This window comes from Solanum verrucosum, unplaced genomic scaffold, assembly GCF_900185275.1.
Source record: "Solanum verrucosum unplaced genomic scaffold, falcon-dt-bn FXZP01000060.1, whole genome shotgun sequence".
NCBI lineage: Eukaryota > Viridiplantae > Streptophyta > Magnoliopsida > Solanales > Solanaceae > Solanum > Solanum verrucosum.
In genome coordinates, this window is record NW_026020129.1 from 3,737,629 (window position 1) to 3,757,424 (window position 19,796).

Here is a 19,796-nt window from a genome sequence, read left to right on the forward strand (position 1 = left end):
AATTTGTAATCGAGGTGCAAAATGCCAAAAACTTTAGTGAAATATTTCAATAATTCATATGAAATTGTTTTCTTACTTAGTTAATAGTGATAAAATTCTGTGATTTTTTTAAGAAGTACATCTTATAATATTTTTATTTTTTTATATAAACATTGACCATATAAAAAAGATTAAATGTGAGTATAAGTTTGCTAGACACGTTAATGTGGAGAAGAATCACTCCAATTTTTTTTTAAAAATAAATGGAAGTTATGTATAAATTATTCTCAAATTTATGTGTATTGTGATATGAAATTTTTCATGTTGATTATTTGTCAATCCATCATAGTATAGATTTTGTATATATGACTTAAACGGTGTCAAAGGGATGTTGAAACAACTAATTTTGATTTTGAATTGATCAAAAAAAAAAATTAAATTCTTGACATTTACTTTCTTGTTTGAAATTTCAACTTGAGACACGACAAATAAAAGTAAAAGTCACCTAGGAATGACAACAGGGCGAGGGCGATTGTTGTGCATGTTCAACCTCAACCTACCCTGCATAACAAAACCCCATGTTTTCAACCCGCCCAGTACAAAATTAGTATGGCACTAATGATGAGCATAGCATACTTCTTACTTGTATCACCTGTCATTACCCTTTTGCACCAAAACCAAATCCATAATAGAGGGAAGTAATGGTAAAGATAAAATTCCAATATGTCCCCTATCAAAAGGAGTCTCAACTTAAATCTATAATGCCAAATCAATTATCAGCATGTATGTTCCATCTTGATCTCGATCGATCGCTCAATAAGGCTAGATACAAGAGACAGTTTTCTTTCCCCATCAGCATTAGAGATATTTACAAATAATAATGTTTGCCATCAAAATCTGTACCAACATATTAGCATCGCTAGTATAATCTGGAAGATGAAACTTTATAAGAGAAATCAGCAAATTTCAGTATCAAACTTGAGGGATATGCCCATGCTGAAGAGCTCCTGGCACAATAACTTTGCACCATATGGCACATCAACCTTCACAATATCTTCAACTGATTCACAGAACCGGCAGAACGGACCCCTTATCTTACCACCTGGTGCAGACCTCTGGATCACATTCGCCATGTTCTTGCACTTCCCACAGATGTGCATCTGGGAGGAGTCGCTGAGTGTGAAAAGCCGTTCATGCAGATTTGCTGCAGCACCATGAGCTATAAGACAGTCCCGTTCCATCTCACCAAATTTAATTCCACCAAACCGTTTTCTGTCTGCCACAGGTTGGCGAGTAAGGGGATGGACAGGCCCAGTATTACGGAATTTCACCTTGTCTTCAGCCATATGGATGAGGCGTTGGTAGAATGTAGGGCCCATGAAAATCAGGGAATGAACCATTTCACCAGTCCGGCCGTTGTAAACTCTCTCACTTCCCCATCTTGAGAATCCTCGCCTACAGGTAATATACCATTTAATAGTCAATGACAAATCACCAGAATTCACAATTGAGCACAATAAAACAAAATCAGCTTAACTGTTTTGCACAAGAACATGTAATTACAAAAAAAGGATACAGTTTACTTATATCTTACCCATGAAGCTGCTTTAGTATGGCGTCAACTGATAAAGCGGAAAAGGGAGTGGCATATTTTTCACCACCACCTAGAGCAATGCCCTTCCCCAAAGCGGCTTCCAGCAGCTGACCAGGTGTTTGCCTTGAAGGAAATGCATGGGGATTGATTACAATATCTGGAACAATCCCCTGAACTGTAAAAGGGAAGTTCTCCTGAGACTCCAGATATCCAAGGACACCCTTTTGTCCATGCATGCTAGAGAACTTGTCTCCAAGACATGGAGAACGAACCTGCACAGAATGTACAAGAATACTGGAGTCACTTAAAGTGAATTAGGATTAGTTATATAGTGTCTTCCATGTACTCTTGAGTTTCTTTATCTTCTGGAAGGATAGGGTTGAAGAAACGTAAAGATTAGTAGGAGGCAATCAACTTTCTCACACATGTAAATTTGAATCATAACACAGAAACATGATGCTTACACCTAACAGCTTTCTTTACTAACTCTTTTTTAAAAAGGTAAAGTAACTTTATAGATAAAGTATCACAAAGGATGTGCTATAGGAACTGTACAATGTTGTCACAGCAAAACAGCAAAGTATTCCATATCTAGTCCTGTAGGGATTCTGACATCTGTAGAACTGATTCAGCCATATTTACATGCTCCATATTCACACCGTAGGCAAAACAAAAATATACAATTAGGCTTTCTTTGCTAACTCTTAAAGAGTACAAAATCTACTGAATAAATATAGCAAATAATGTACTGCAGTGAGAAAGTTCAATTCATTTCATGACTTAATATCAGCTTTTGGTACCTGGGACCTTGTCCCACATATGTCAAAGACAAGGAGCTTGGACAGCAGCTTATAAGCTCTCTCCATTCACTTTCAGCAGGCATCTATTCAGGACAAAAAATCCCTCACTGTGTTGGTGGCAGAGTAATACTTCCAAAGGATTGTTGCCGGATCTCTGTGTCAATAAGTGAGGCAAAGGGACACTTCGTTGGAGGTGGAGGGTGCTCTGTTTGGTACATTGGACATTTCCTACATTGGTTGAAAACAGGGAGCTTGGGTGATTTATTATCACCCTGTCTTACAGGGAAAAAAAACCCACATGGCATAATGCTTCCCAAGGACACGTTGATGGATCATAATACCAACATCAGATTTTATAAATCAATCAGTCCTTAAAACATAAAACTGAAGGTTTTCTACTTTGGCTATTGGTTTCTAGTTTTGAAGCTTTAGCAGAGTCTAGTTGTGCTACTTATAGACAAAACAGCTTTTATTCAGTTCAGTTGCTACTCTTTCAATGTGTTCACTGGTAAGATGGTTCAAGGCACTTCTGATCTTTATGTACATAGCATTGTCTCCTTCTATCATGAAGACAAGTACTTCAAGAAGCTTGCAAAATACCAGCAAACAGTTCTCCAAAGACATAATATGGTTTTTTAATAATGACAGGTTTCTCATAAACCTGCATCTTAAAACATATGTTCCATATAGAAATATAGAGAAGCACATAAGTAGAAGCATAGACATATAGGGCATCTTACTTGTCTGAGAGATACAACAGCAAAATTCTTCCCGTCATCATTAGCGGAGAGCAAAACCTTCTGAACCATGCCCCTTTCGGTATGCTTCATCTTGACACTGTGATCAGCGCCTGATTCAGCATATTTCCCAATTATGATATCTCCGCTCTGGAGATTTGCCCCAATGAATGGAAAACCATCATCATCTAGGCTGTCCACTCGTCCAATTTTACTCTGGGTTTTCCCAAAGTTCACAGAGTCCTCTACCTTGGACTTCTTTCCCATGGCTTCCTTATTGTCGACCTCAGCCTTGTAGCTTCTGACATGCTCCGATCGAAACATTCCACGCTCCAGTGATGCACGATTCATAACCACTGAATCTTCTTGGTTATAGCCAAGGTGAACATTCACTGCAACAATAGCACATTGACCATTGTAGTATTCAGGCCGTGAAAGCATTCCTTTCTGGTGACGAGCACATTTTGGTTTCCCAAGGGAATCTGACAACATTGTCCCAAAAAGTGGCCTCTGAGGGTAATACAATTGATGGGTATTCGTATCAACTCTAGCGTTTGGATTCACTGTTGAAAACCCAATCGCTTGCTGAGAGTGCTTCTCAGATTGATAGAGGACCCTCCTAGCATGGTCATGATTTGCAAAAGGGATTAAACCACAGCTCAAGCCTAACAGAAATGACATGTCCAACTCACAATGGGTATAATTAACAGGTGGATTCTCTTTATCTGCTTTTAAGAGATACTCAACTCCCCATGCAGTTCGACAGTCTTCTTCTTCTTCAGGTCCAATAAGCTCAATAATCCCTTTGTCCAGAAGAGTTTGGAAGCCATAATCTCCCCCTTTCATTCCGTCTTTCAAAGCTTTAATATTCTTAAGATTTGAAACAACAAGAAGAGGGCGCATAATCCTTCCAGCATCAGAAAATATGCGAACTTCATCCTGCTGCTCATCTCTCTTAACTTCAACCTAGAACAAAATTTTAGATTGTTCAGTGTATGAGTATCAAATTGACATATCTTATAGGATGCTATACAACATCTCCACAAGAGAATATACTATACTAAATTTTTAATAACTATGTACAGAGAGACTTATCACAGCAAATCCAGTGCTAATGAAAAAGGTATAGGGTCAAATTTCCTCAGTGAAGAAGCTACATAAACTTCCATGCTTTTAACTTGCATGGTATATCTGCTAGTGCTATAAGAAAACATCAAACCAACTGCCAAATTTGAGATAAAGGTTAGTATATAATAGAGGACTGTTGGTTTCAGTTTTATTGTTTTGCCAAATCTGTGATAAAGGTCATTTCATAGAGAACTTGTGGATCCTATTTTATTGTTTGAATCCTTCAAAATTTAAATATCATAAAAATTATTTAAATTAGTTTAAGTTTTTGCACATTGCAAAGAGAAATTTCCCAAAAGGTGATTTTTTCCAGCCTACCTGAGCCTCGGTGAGGGTAACCGGTACATGTGTGGGTAGGAGGTAGCAAATACCCAGTGGAATAGCCAAGGTGTGTGCAAGCTAGCTCAGAAAACCCAGACAAAAAGAGATATTTCTTAAAAGAAAAAAGATCACAGAAGTTGGATGGACAGAGTTCAAGGATTCCATCTATTCCAAACTCATCGTAACACTTTCCTTTTTAGATCCCTAAAATTGTATCTCTACTTTAGTACTTAAGTTATCCTGAAATAGCATCACAGAAGTTATTCTACATTTAATACAGTGTACTGCAGGATTCATGTCTATTTCAGTAACAATGAGAAAAGGAGGAGTCTTTCAGATCTGGTTAATAGTTTTATAATTGCCTTTTAATGAATTATGAATATATTTGTTGCTATATAACCAAAAATTCTACAGTATGTTTAATGTCCCTTGTACATAATTAAATGGAAATGATCACTACTTACCTGATGTGAACTTCATTCCTACGGTCTTATATGTTGTTTTACATCCAATGCAATATACCATAAACTAGAGGAGCAAAGAGAATAAGACGAGTGTTTTACAGTTTGTTAATCGTCCTGTTGATAGATTGATAATCATACTTATATGTAAACAAGTAGTATACTTTATCCCACCAAAAAATATAGCAAGGCTTCATGATTCTGATGTACAATAATAATGAAAATGATCGTAGCCAACCTGGTGTGGTACTTCATTCCTGCGGCGCTTACGTCTTAGTTTTGAAACGAAGAGTGCAGAATCTTCACATACTCCAACCCAATCCCCATCTAGAAGTACCTTTTGTTTTCCATGGAGTGAGGTGGCACTATCATCTACTAACTTTTGCATCCCACACCGAAACAATGTCTCAAGAAGTGGCTTCAAAACAGTTGTGCTGACAAGACCCATACTAGCCAAATTTTTTACCAGGCCACAATTTTCTCCATCTGGGGTAGATAGAAAGCATACCTTTCCCCAGTGTGAAGGATGTCTGCATAAGTTATTCAAAAATCATCAGATTATCATAATTAAGCCGAAGAAAACACATATAAAGGGCAACCAGGTGAACAAGAATCCCCCGTTCACGCAGGTCTTGGGAAGGGCTGCACACCAAGGGGTGTCATGTTGATAGCCTATCCTAATGGCAGCATTAGTGGCTGCTTCCACGGCTCGAACCCGTGACTTATAGGTCACATGGAGACAACTTTATGGTTGCTCCAGCCTCCAAGGCTCCCCTTCTTGACAAAAAGGGAAATAAAATACCAAAAAAATTATGACAGAATAAGCAAAGGATCAGGAGGCAAGTCAAATGAAGTCACTATTTTTGCTAATGGGAAACACGAAAAAAAATAGGTCGATATAAATTTAGAAACACTTACGGGTATCTAGCGTCGCCAACCTTCCCAGTGTATGTAACCTGCTGACGTGTCTTCCTTAGATCAGCAGTCATTTGCAATGGATTTGTTCGTCTGAGAGTTGCAACTACACCAGAAACCCTCTCCATTCTCTTGTAAGGGTGACACCAATGACCAGTAGAAAAAGCCCTGGAGAGACCATTGGTAATTATTGACGCATCTAAGTAGTGCTCAATTGGTTGCACTTGTCGATCTCCACAAAGATCTCTTTGCAGTGCCTTCACCATACGCCTCTCGGCATGTTTAATGTGCGCCCTGAGCTCTCGTTCAAGGAGCTCACCAGCCAGATCCAATCTTTTGTTTCGAAAATCATCTCTGTTGTCAACCTTTCTGCGGCCAATGTAAGAGAGCAAGAGGCATTTTACCATATAGCCTAAGAAGCGAGCCTTCTGCTTGAGACCACTAAGATTAGGGAACAGGTATTCTTTTATGCACTCCTCAACAGATTCTTGAGGTGGAAATTTACAGCTCTTTATAAGTCTATCAACATAAGCAAGAGCCTTTTTCCCCTTCCTGAAGTCCTCACAATTCTTGTCAGCATCGTGGATTGAAGCTACTAGTATATTGATGATATTAGTATCTTTAATATCCACATCAATCAAACCTACTATCTCCTTGTCAGAGGATACTCCTAGAGCAAAAAACAAGACCCAAATTGGCATTTCTGCAAGGAAATACACACTGAGGGATTTTGCTTCTCCCTTAATGTGCTCATGTTTCAATGTCTCAGTCAGTTTAAGGTAGACTCTATTCCTTTTTTCACCGGAGCGATATGCAACCATCCAAGTGGAATGGTTTGACACCCAGAGTCTTTTTAAACAGATCTGCTCCTGTGCAATGAAGATCTGAAATGGAAATTGCAAGCTTTCAATCTAAATTTAAACTGTGATAGGAAATTTACTTCTAAATGCCAAAAAGGTTAAACAATATTCTATATCACTATAATAATAGCATGAGGTTAGAATGCACGCCTAAAATCTTCATCAACAAGAAAAAATCTTAATCTGATCTCAGTTCCATATGCAACAGCTATAAGATTAAGATGTAATAGAATTGACATGAAAGCAGAATCAGTGACTGGTTCCTTATCCTATCCCCAGAAGTTAGAAAAGGATTCTCCTGAAAGTATATATCAAACTCAATCCTGCATCATATACCCCTTTCTTCCCAATACATCAGAAGCGGAAAAATGTTATTTGTTTAACTATTCTGAAAATGTTGGTTCACCGTCACCACCAGCCAAGCTATGCAGATGATTCCATAAAACGAACAATCAATCATGAACTGTTGTTACTACTACATTAAAATCAACAAGCACAGTGGATTTTACTTGGATCATTGTCTTCGAGCTAACAGCTTTAGGTTCATAAGTGCATCCTTTAGAGTGGGTATCACCTTATTTTCACTTCAAAATTCACAATCTAAGGAACGACGTAGAGCAGAGAAAACCATTTGAGATACTTAGAATCATGAGTCTCTTAGCTTCCTAACAATGAAATCTGATCTCCAACTGGTCTCTGTGATTTTATGGTAAGATATTTGTTGTTGACGTTGAATTGTATATAAGATACTAAGAGGGCACTCCACAAAAATTTACTGTCTAAATGGAACATAAAGTTCATACCTTGAGTTCCTGCATCAGAATTTTTAAGTTGCACGTGTAGTTTTTACAGGGTCTGTATCTAGGATCCATCATACTTCCACTATACACTATATATAGGGCATGAATAATCAAGCTCCTAATCAGTTCTTGTCTATTTGGCTTTCTATTACATTCAATTTCTCTTAGAACTGAGCATATTCATGTTCCAGGTTAAAAGATAAAAACCGAGACTAATTGATTGGTTTTCAGAAAAGTAAATAACCTATCAGCACAGATTTGTGCTACTTGTATTAAAAGGCATCCATGACACTCTGAATCAACAAATCAACAAAGTCAAAAGGTTTTTGTTTTGAGGAAAAAAATTCAATGTTCAAATAGATGCTTTAAATAAATAAGTAAATCATACACCACAAATTTGTGCAACTTGTATTAAACATGCAAAATCAACACATTATACAGAGACAGAGTTCTTATACTATCCATCTATGTTACTCGGACTCTTCAAAAATGTCGACGAGTGCGTGTCTGATCCTTCAAAGTAGTGTATTTTGAAGGCCCGACACGGATGTGGATCATTTTTGGAGAGTCTGAAAAACATGGCTATCCACAGACTGGCATTGAAGTTTTTACAGAAGAGAAATAATGTATCACCATATTATGCAACTTGTCTTACAAAATCAGAGTTCCTATCTTACTTACAATATTGTAATATCCAACTAGAAGAAATTACGATGGAGGCACGTCATCTTTCCTCCTAAAGGTTTATGCATGCTACAAAACTGTTTCATCCCCAACTCTACATTAACGGGACATTATGTAAAGTGGTACAAAAAACTTCACCTTCATAAGATCAATCTTCAATCGGTATCTTCAATAAAAACAAATAAACAAACCCCAAAAAGTAGATAGGACCTTCAGAATAACCTCACACTACCATCATTCTAATCAATCACTAAGTCAAATGTCTAACATGAAAGTTAAATTTTCTCTCCTCTTTCCTCCTCTTTTGTTACATCTTCCATTATAGGGACACAACATTGCAATTATCTGATTTTTCGAAGTTACAACATCTGTCAAATGACACAACTATTTAAGCAACAACAGCCACTAGTACAACACTATGCCTCAATTCTAAACTAGTATAGCTCGAGTAAACAAATTATTTATAAGCATTCTACTCCAATGAACTCATCTTGTTCCAATACTCAGTATATCATATTGTAGGGAAAAGGTGTCACATTCCAACTAATCTAAGAGTTTAAATTTCAAACATAAATTCTAACATTAAAAAGTGAAATTCCACTGTTTTTAGTTATGCTAGTTTGACTTTGATGTATAGAAAACGATTGGTGTGGCTGTACTTTGAATAGTATCTTTTATTTTCCCTTTACTCAGTGGGGCTTAAATAGTGTACTAGCTCCCATCAACTGTCCAGCTTTGTTTTCTATGCCCTTTTTAGATGAAGACAGCGAGGCATCAAACTAGCATTTGGCCATAGATTTCCAAATATTTTTGTCAAGTCCTTTTTGAGTGAAGTTTCACCATGTGTTTGGCCATAGACTTTGAGAGAAATATTTGACTTTTTAAAGAAATATGATTTATATCCATAAGTTCTAAAAACTATTAAAACTACTCATAAATTTGTATTATCATTTTATAATGAACATGTTCCGTGAAAAGTCATGACACCATTGATTTGTATACGAAAAACTACTATTACTACTTGTAGTTGGAAGTAACTTCGGAGAGCAAGCTCAGATAAAAACTAAAATATATGTATAATGTATATAACTGTATAAATTATGTACAACGAACTAGGACTAAATTCAGTCCAAACCAATAAATGATGGGTGTTTTTATAAAATATAAAAGTTTGCAGTAATTTTTAAATTTTTAAAAGTTAACAAAAATAAAATTTGGCACAAATACTAGTGCTTTATAGTATTTGGGAATTTGGATTGTTGGCCAAAAATATTTGCCAAATAGTGGCAAGTTATATGGCCAAACGAGATATGCCAAGTTTTTCCCCAAATATTTTTAGGAACATCTATGGCCAAACGAGTTGGAGTGAGGTGGTAGCAGAAAGATCTTACCTTTTCAGCCCCTTTGACTATGAAGTATCCCCCATGATCAAATTCACAATCAGGCCTGTCAGCACCACTCATCCAGCACAACTCTGAGTTCACCATCACAGGAATTCTCCCAATGAAGACATCCCTTTTATCTTCCATCACACACTCCTTGTCAACAAACTGTTCTACCCCAGTTTTGAACTTGTCGCTTCTAACTAGCTTTTTAGTAAACACCTGAAATCATTTTCAAGGGCAGCCAATAAAGTTAAAAGAATAAGAAACTAACAGGGAAAATAAAAGACATTTTGGATGTGTCCTCAATGCTAACCGTATTAATTTGTCAATGCACAACATGGATGAGAATGGATTAAATTTCAAATATCAGTAGTACTCCAGATAAAGGGTGAATTTTGTGAAGTTCAAAAAAATGATATCAAAATGTTAAGAATTCAAATGCATGCAGATCAGAGCTCTTGTTTCATTTGTGATGACCATTTTCTTACTTTTTTTGTCATATGGGCAATGCATTTAATAAAGAACTGTTCAAGAGAGACCAACAAGATTAACAGCTTAATCTACAGAAGAACAACATAATGCAATAATCTTAGAACATAGCTAGCTAATCCAACTTTTTTGATAAAGAAATAATTTTATTAAGGTTAGGGCAAAAAGTCACTCGTACACAAGGAGTATACCAAAAATAGTAGAAAACTTGCAAGCTGGCCAATTCAAAATTGAGAATAATAAGAAAATGAATGATTCTAAAAAAGTCTAGGTATTTCGAATTGTTTGTTGACACGGACAAAGTCAGGGAAAACTTCTGAAATTATTTCAATATTGATTATAAATAAACAGAAAGAACACAATACACGTAAAAATATAGACGGTAGATAAAAACAAAAAAGAAATTGAATATTAGACAAAAACAAGCATCTTCTTGCCTGAACATGAGTCTCAACAATAATCCTGGCAGAATAAGTCATGTTCTGAAGGCGAGCATGCCGTGGCCACAAGTCCAGGTACTCTTCTCCATTATAGGCAGAAAACTTTTCCCCTGCCCAAAACTTTGGCCGATCAAGGGTTACTTTCCCAAACTTGACAGAAGCATGCTTCCATTCACCTTCACCTTTCTTTGATGGATCATAACCTGGCTCAACATGGATCTCCCCAACCGAGTCGAACACCCTTTGGATTCCATACCTGATGAAGTCATTGTATGAATCAATCTGGTGGCTAATTACGCCATACTTCTCAAAGAAACCAGCTGATGCCTTTTTACAGAAGTTTCTCAAGAAACCTCCACCCAACTCTTTAATTGAAGCCATATCAAGATTATCATCCTCATCCTCGTCCTCATCCCAATCATAATCTTCTACTTCAAAAAGACCATCAATATCAAAGTCCATCATTGTTGATCCATTGGATGTCTTTGCTTTTCCACTACTACATCCCACATCTTCCATGATATCAGAAATTGTCATTTGAATGAAGCACCTGCATCAAAAACAAATCAAAGTGCATCAATCCACATTAATTTTATTCCAACCTGTACTGGTGCGCAAACATGATCAGATGATCTCTCCTTTCAAAAGCATAATCAATCAATGGTACAACATAAAGAAAATCGACAGCTAAAAGACTTTAGTTACCCCATCTGAAAGTAAAGTCCTTCCAGGAAGGCCAAATGAGTATTTCTCTAAAAGAAAAAAGAGGAAGGACTAAGGCTTGTTCATTTATTTCTAACTAGAAAGGAGTTCTCATTTAGAAACAGTAAAAAACAAAGCACAAAACAAAAGACTATACAAATGTCCATGGGGTGGAAATCGGGATTGCTTGGTTAAATTTTCTCTTAAATGTAAACTGTGTTTTTGACAACCCAGTTCCACTCTGGTTGACCTATTTCTAAAGAAGATAAAAGGCAAGAGAATATAGAGACAAAGAAAGGTTGTGACTTATAGTATCTTATATGTAACTTTGGAATATATATATAATGTTACTTTAAAAGATTAAGAATCACTGACTTAAATACATGAAAATTGGAATGCATTCGACTTGTACTTCTTGGGATGGCGGAGTATATGTAACTTTGTACATGCCTTCTAAAGAAATTATGAGAAATTCCAAAATCCCTATGACTTATGATGAGAGCCAACAGAGAATAACAGGAAAGCAAGCTCGACTTGAATTCACTCTAGCATTGATCCATGCAACAACATACCAAGTGTAATCCCACGAGTGGAGTTTGGGGAAGGTGGTGTTTACTCAGCCTCACCCTTACCTTGAGAAGGTAGAGATGTTGTTTTCGATAGACTATCGGTTCAAGTAAAACATATCAAAAATCAAATATGTAAAGCAAATATACCGTAGTAAAGAAGCCATACTGAAAACAATGGAGAAGAGTTGGCATTGATCCATCCAGTCATAAAAACTAACAAATCTTGAAGACTCAAGAATGTTCACCAGCATTTCAGAACACAAAAACTTTAATAAAATGTATAAGCTACCCACATTACAAACTTTTTTTAGGAAACCCTTAACTTAAGTTGCTTTCAACATTTCCTGAAATTGGCATAAGCTGCCTAATTTGTATCTCTTTTTTTCCTTCTCTTTTCACCTCTAGAATACCCGTAAGATGTCTTCAACATTTTCTGAAAAGTATAAACTATAGTAAATTTAAAAACTTTCCTGTTCTTTTGCACAAAACCCATAAAGTGCTTTCAGGGATTTCAACACCCTAATATTCCTACTTCAGTCAATTCACCTCTAAACCCTACTTGTGATGGCAAACAAGTTGTTTTGATAAACTTTCAGCTCAAGTAAAGCATATCAAAAATCAAACAAATAAAGCAAATACAATAGCAAAGAAATAGCATTTCAATCCTAATCCTTGACCTCCGTATCTTTCTATCTAGGTCATGCCATCAGTAAGCGGCAAGTATGTCATATTCTATCTAATCACTTCTCATCCCCAAGACTTTTTCCGCCTAACTCTTCCTCTCTTTATACACACTATATACAACCTCTCACACTTTCTCACTAGGTTATCTGCTCATCTTCTCTCCACATGTCTCTATCATCTAAAACCCCGGTGCTTTTCATTAAAACCCCATATAAAATTTTGCAGACCATACTGCATTATAACTATATATCAATATGAATCAAAAACAGGTGTTAAGAATGAACAAATTAAAACCTACAAAGATTACTTAAAAACAAACACAAAAACTTGAAGCGAGTATCAAAAAATCATCGTAAAACCATACATTTTCTGAATATTTGCTTAACGATTTAGAAAAAAAGCAAAAAAAAAGAACAGCTTACCAAGAATCGTAGCTTTTGCTTCTCTATTTTTTGGTTGAATTTTTTTGAGAGTTTTTTCTGCAGTCACGCCAACAAGCAGAGAGAGAAGAGAGCAGTGGCCAGTGAGTGTGAATTCTTGTCAGTTTTCTTTTATGCATTGGAAAAATGGAATCGAAAAGGTAAATGTGTACTGACTCAATGAAATGATGCCACGTGTTAATGTGAAAAGAAATAAACCAAAAGGAAAAGCTATACTAATTTTGTTTTTTCCCTAACTCGGTGTTCGATAGTCATACTAAAGCTCGACTATTTGAAATTTGTGATGCCTACGACCCCATTCGGAGGTAAGGCTACCAATCAAGGAGAATTTGAGACTTCTTGATTAAGAAAAAATAATTTCATTTACTGCACCACATCCGTTGATGATATATTAATGAGTAATTATTGCTCACTATTTTAATATTTTAAAAAGTACATTCTTTTGATAATGTCAAACCTTCGGTCTCTCGGGATCTGTTTGGTACGAGGAAATTTGTTTTATCAAAAATGTTGAGGAAATGATTTTTAATGTTTTCGTATTTTCGTTAGTTAATTTTGAAAAAAATATTTTCATTACAAAATAAGTTCTTAAAATGAGAAAAATGATTTTCCTCGTGAAAATAAAAAATCAAATTCAATAAATGGAGTATTTCAGTATTAATTTTTCTAGAAAATAGAAAAATCAAATTCAATAAATGATACTTCCTCCGTTTCTTTTTATATGTCATTTTTTTACTTTGCACTTACATTAAGAAATTATTAATTTTACCCTTCTACCCTTATTTAATTTTTTTGGAACTCAAATTTTCAATCAATGAATATGAATTAATGTATTTTAATTAATTAATTTAACCAATGAACATGAATTCATTTACTTAGCTTTTCTAAGTTGGTCAAATATATATTTTCAAGACTAATAAAAAAATAAGTCAAGAAATATTTACTGTGTCAAACATAAAGAAACGTTTACATGTAGTAATAATAAAAAGGCATTTTTATTGTCACTTAAGTAAATGTTTGATTTAACATATTTGTCGGTTGTCACTTTAAAAATCAAGATTCAAGAGTAAGATATTACATTTTTCTTTTAGTTTTGTTTTTATTACTCCACAAATATAGTCATTAATTATGCATTTAAGAAAAATAAGACTAATTTAGTCAAATAGTATCTTTTATAATTAATGCCAATAATTTCTTAAGGTAATTTGCGATCATTCGAGCATTCAGCTTTGCAATCAATCAGGCTAAAGCTTGAATTTCCCATTTCCATTCCTTCAGCATACCGCGTTAGACATTTGTCAGCACTCTTAAACTATAACCGAAATCTCAGAGACATCTTAACTAAACTAAGGTCCTATTACCCCGAACCTATTTTTTTATAAATTTTGTACACCTTTTTGGCTTACGTGGCATCACGCGCCTCAACTACGTGGAGTCACGAAGTGTGTCACGCATGCTTAAAAGGTGTACAAAATTTTTTTAAAAAAATGAGTTCAGGATAATAGAACATTAGTTCAGTGAAGATGTGTTTCTGAAATTTCAATCATAGTTTAGAGGTACTTGACGTCACCAAGTTGAAGCTATTACACAACTTTTGGATTGAAGAACCATTTGAAGTCACCTCACTCAGCATTAAAACTGCCTGATTCTTGTAGAGTAGATGTGGTGTTAAGCATAGTTTGCTGTGCAGAAAGCACAACATTGCCTCTATTTTGTTTGGTAATAAATCTACCTGAGTTGTCTATTATAAGCACACTTGAATTGTCATATATGTTGAGCATATTGGGCAGTGTCTTTGACACGCCTCAAGCTTTCAAGAATTCCTTATAGTTTTCATGATCAAGTATTTTTCGTAAGATTTCCAACAATACACAAGTTCATCTTTGTCGCCAATCCATACTGGATGTGTGACTCTGATCATAGAATTGGTATACCAAGCTGTAGTACAACAGAAAATCAAGAAGCAGAAGAAACAGAAGTAAAGGGTTCTCATAGCTGGTTTTAGTAGCTTCATCTTCTCTAATTGCAATTGTCAATAATGCATTTGACATTCTTGGGTGAGGTATTATTAAAGCAATTGAAAGAGAAGGAAAAGATATAAAACTGCAATCCAACGAGATGGAGACTGTAACAAAGTTTCTTCGAGTAAACGATATAAAATCACACCAATACACCTAAAGAAATCAAATCTACAACTTAAATCACAGAGTAATCATCTCACCCCAGCAGAATGGCTGGTAAAACACATTTATTTTCGACAATAAACATGAGCAGCATTCGAAGAAAACTAGTTTTTTTTCTTCTTAAAACATTGTTTACATTAGACAATCAACCACAAAGAAGTAGAACAACTCAATGTTCCAGGAACATAAAGGTTACATATATATATAGCTCATACAAGCAGATGTCAGGTTAGCGCTAGCCTGTCTGTTCTTCTGCATAGCACCAAACTGCTTGGAGTTTATACAGCGGCAGCTCCCTCAAGTATCTGCAGGCAAGAAAAACCACAAGTTCAATACGTTAGTTTCTGTAAAAGACTAGGTTACTACAATGGAACAAGCTATTTTCCTAAGGATGTTAATATTTCACCATTTGGGGAGCAAGCACTCCTTGAAGAGAAGTTGGAAGGAGCGACTGGAATGGATATGGAGAGCTGTGTTGTGGAGAAATTGTTTTTGTTGGATCCCTCATCGTCGAGGTTGGACCACGATTCTTTAGCAGTGGGCCATTCATTAAAGAAAGGGCGCATTGAATGCTGCTCCTCCTTTACTGTTCCAGGTGAATCAATGTCACTGCCAAAGAAGCAATGCTGGTGTCGTCGTTTTGAAATTGTTGCATCAATCATAGGCTCAAGTAGATTAGGTAGATGCATCTCTGTTGAGCTACCCAGCAGCTGAGAATCATTTTTTGATCTCGCCATGGGGCTTGAAGAAACTTGAGAAGGCAATACCCAGGTACTGTCTGTGTTGGTCCCCATCCCTAAACTTCTGACAGTAGCAGAAGCCTCTGAAGATAAATTGTGCTCATCAGCATCAGGAGTAATTCCATGGAGATACCTGTGGTACATTTTGTCATTAATGAAACTGGATGTTACAACACTTACTTCTCTGAAGGTAATACAAAACTGACAGCATATTAGACATGTTACTTTAACCAGCAGTCAAGTACGGTATTAAAAGAAGTACAAGGCAAAGTACCCTAACAATACGTAGATTTTATCAAAATCATAGGCTCAAGTAGATTAGCTTCTTCAAATTCCCAAGATTGTTGTCAACTTCTTAATTGGGAAAGGATAGAAGAAAGGGAATGTACTTGGAAACAAAAAGGAAGCAACTTGCAGGAAAACAAAAAAAGAGGAGGGGAGCCGGTGCATAGTTAGCAGGGATTATGCATTCTTCAGCACCATATGCATTAGCCAAAGACTAAAAGGCAACTTGGCGGAAGGCTATAGTCATTTAACACTACATTGTCATTATTTAGACTATCAGACATAATTCCAGTGAGAAAAACAAATTGTGGTAAGTACAGAATATTTCCAACATTCCATCACTGAGCTCTGCAAGCATGTGCCATGCTAATACCAATAAAAATGTCACGATAAAAATAAACACACTCTATATGCATAGAGGAATCTAGTTTATGACTTGATAAGTAACCGGAAAATACTTTATTCTTCTTGTTTTAACATAATAGTGGGAGCCCGTAGAGGAGAAGCCTTTCGTCTATTGCATGGAAATATTGACGCTGCTCCTCCTTGAAAGTACTACAGAGACAAATATATTCCATTTTCCTAAAAACTATTTCAAACTTGACCTGTAAATTAACAAAAGATTCCTGTGACTCGGTTGCGCAACTCTGTTCCCCTCTGGGATCAGTGCAACTCCCAAGTCCCAAATTCATTTTACAAAGATAATGCCAATTGCCATCTAGTAGCATGAAGAGCACATTCAAGGACACAACTTTGCAACCGACACCAGCAATCAGACATGCATTTTCCTGTTACACGAAATTCTGTCTGTGTCACACATACACCTAGGATATCTTTACGCACACACGATCTCACCATATATCCAGGATCTAAACACAACTCTGACCTGAAAATTGATAATCCTGAAAGGCCACTAGGTTTAAAAGAAATACTTGGAGACACAACAGCTATTTTTGCTCTCGCCCTCACTATCTTTTGTCTTTGTTAATGGTATAAGCTGCATAAGAAAATAAGCAGCCTTCCTGCATCTATTCAGGACAGGACCTTGATAGATAAACGGCTCCAAAGTGAGAAGAAAATAACACTAAGAGGTGGATCAATAATTTTTTATGAAGCTAAGAGGTGGATCAATAATAAATTATCAGGCTATCAAATTCTACAATGCTTAGGTCTGAAATTAGCAGAAGTGAAAAGATGAACTGAAGACGTAAGTGGAAAGATGAACTGAAGGTGTACAGGCTACAAAATGGGTCATAAGCGGCAAAAAGGGAAACCTTGATGTCATGACAACAGTCTCCCAAGTCCTATATAGCATCCTCCTAATGTGGCATTGAGTTCACATATCTATCTTTTACCCACCCCAAAAGAAAAATGACAAAAGACAGAATCATTTTTCAAACGAGCAGTGCCCGGGATCAAGGCTTGAAGAAACATTATTTTCTGCAATCCAAGCATAAGAACTACGGAGGACAAAACCGAGGTACCTATAGTCCTTGTTATCTATTCCATAGGAGACAGGTTCCATCTGCAGCTTTGTTGCAGTGCTTCCATAATTCAGAGTTCCCGAATTAGCAACAGAATATAGTGGCATGTTTTGGAAGCTTCCGCCTCTGCTATTTTGGTAACTTCCTCTTGTATTGCTGCTCCCAGTTGTAATTTGTGACATACTAGTCGACAAGGACTGGGAAGTAGATTGAGATTCCACAGGCTTTCTTGAACGGTTGCGGCCTCGATGCATGTGCCGCTCGCAATATTTGGAGTCAGGATATGCATCTTTCGAGCATCTCCACTTCTTTCCGTCAGTCCTTCTACACCTTCCTGGCTCAGGATCAAACTTCTTCCCATAATAGGAACAATAGCCCACTGCACATAGAGAAACAAATCATTAAGCTCCATACTGAGCTAATACCGTATAAACAAAACCACCACCCTGAAAGAAGTCCTTTTACAAGAAAAGAAAATATATGCCAAGATCTAATTAGCCACACATCAATCAGAAATCAATGAAATAGGAGCATACCACAACACAGAGTTGCAACTACTGGAACACTTTTACAAACACCAACATCGAAAGTAAGCACTTCTGTAAACTATTCATGATCAGTTGGGGATATAGCCTTAGTGCTACCAGTTAAACCAAACCCAATATTTTTGACACGGAATATTGATGTTTACGTGTGTAAGACAAAAAAATTAGATTATGAAGCCATAATTTTAAAAGTATATTGAGTTCATTACTAAGAATATAAAAGGTTGAACCCATTAAATTAAAATTCCGGATCTTCTTTCTTTCACGACATTCAACCGTATACAACTTAAATACACACCGGATAAGCTTCTAAAAGGCAAAAACAAAAGTGTTGCTACTACATTGACACAGAGAAGAGAAAGCTATAACACACTAGATTCCAACCCAATATAGACTAGATTAGTGATCTTTGCACTCAAAATGGATAAACAGATAAAGAAGTCACTAACCAAAAAAAAGTAAATCCTTTACTCTGATCCCAAACAAAGAATAGAAAATGGTAATAATTGCACATCCACAACAAGACAGAAAATTTTCAAGAATGCCAACAGAAAAAGAACCCTCTTTTCAGATCTGCATGGTTCAATTATACCATCAAAGTGAGCTAAACCTTTCAAATAGATATAGATAAAATAAGAAAGAGAAGCAAGAAGAACATACAGCTGGGATGATGAAAGAACCTAGCTGAGATGGCTTCAAAGCTACGACGAATAGGAACAACAAGATCAGGGGGCACAGGAAGACCTGCCACCAAGTACTTGTATATCATTGCTTGATGCTCCAGCTCCTGCCATTGCACCGCCGTAAATGGCGGCCGGTAACCATATCCATACCCCATTCCCCCCTCCCCTCCACCCCCACCCCCCACTACTGATGTAGAGGTGCCACTCATCTTCTCCCTTACTAAAAAACTAATCTTTCCAAATTTTACCCACCCCCCACACTTTCCCCTTTTTCACTTCACTCAAAAAGCTGCACCTAGAAATCAACACAACATCAGTTAATATACAAACATATACAGAGAGAGAGAGAGAAATGTGTTTTTGTGTGTTGTGTGTTGTGTGTTGTGTGTGAGTTATAGAGAGCAAAGTTCGTTGAGGTTACCTAAGAGGGGGACAGATCTAGGGTTTGGACAAGCATGGAAGAAAGAGCAGAGAGATAAAAGCTGAAGAAACAAAGAAAGAAAACATATAAAGTGAAGTGAGATTTAATTAGAGTGAAATCAAGAAAATAAATAACACTAGTACTTATGTACAAGACAAAATTAATGAACTAGTATACTTACATTGAACTTTATGTGAGCAAGAATAAATGACAATAACAATGTGAATGATGACATTATAGTAGAAGTTTTGTGAAAGATAATGAAGGGGTTTAAGGTTTAAAGAAGGGAGTGTTGATGTTTAAGGAAGCATTGGGGCATGGGGAGAAAAGAGGATTGAAAGAAGGGGGACCTTATGGAGTGGGGTAGAATGAATTATGTCTTGTTGTGGTCCAATGATGGAACACCTCTTTTTATATCTTTCAAATTAGTCATGTGAATGTATCATGACCCCAAAGATGTAAACTTT

General features: G+C 36.3%; 2 protein-coding genes across 2 annotated transcripts; both read right to left on the reverse strand.

The window, feature by feature from the left end:
• Positions 1-818: 818 nt before the first annotated feature.
• On the reverse strand, positions 819-11,419 carry LOC125826966 (DNA-directed RNA polymerases IV and V subunit 2-like). The gene is made up of 8 exons (XM_049506319.1): positions 11,299-11,419; positions 10,591-11,143; positions 9,671-9,883; positions 5,939-6,819; positions 5,259-5,550; positions 3,114-4,076; positions 1,574-1,845; positions 819-1,434 (listed from the first exon to the last, which is right to left on the reverse strand). Exons 1-8 carry the CDS (start codon positions 11,301-11,303, stop codon positions 936-938), a joined length of 3,678 nt encoding a protein of 1,225 aa, XP_049362276.1. The 5' UTR covers positions 11,304-11,419; the 3' UTR covers positions 819-935.
• Positions 11,420-15,203: 3,784 nt separating this feature from the next.
• On the reverse strand, positions 15,204-19,596 carry LOC125827042 (growth-regulating factor 4-like). The gene is made up of 6 exons (XM_049506400.1): positions 19,511-19,596; positions 19,330-19,390; positions 18,886-19,203; positions 17,681-18,059; positions 15,578-16,044; positions 15,204-15,476 (listed from the first exon to the last, which is right to left on the reverse strand). The coding sequence occupies exons 3-6, from the start codon at positions 19,115-19,117 to the stop codon at positions 15,469-15,471; spliced, it is 1,086 nt and encodes a 361-aa protein (XP_049362357.1). The 5' UTR covers positions 19,118-19,203; positions 19,330-19,390; positions 19,511-19,596; the 3' UTR covers positions 15,204-15,468.
• Positions 19,597-19,796: the final 200 nt, after the last annotated feature.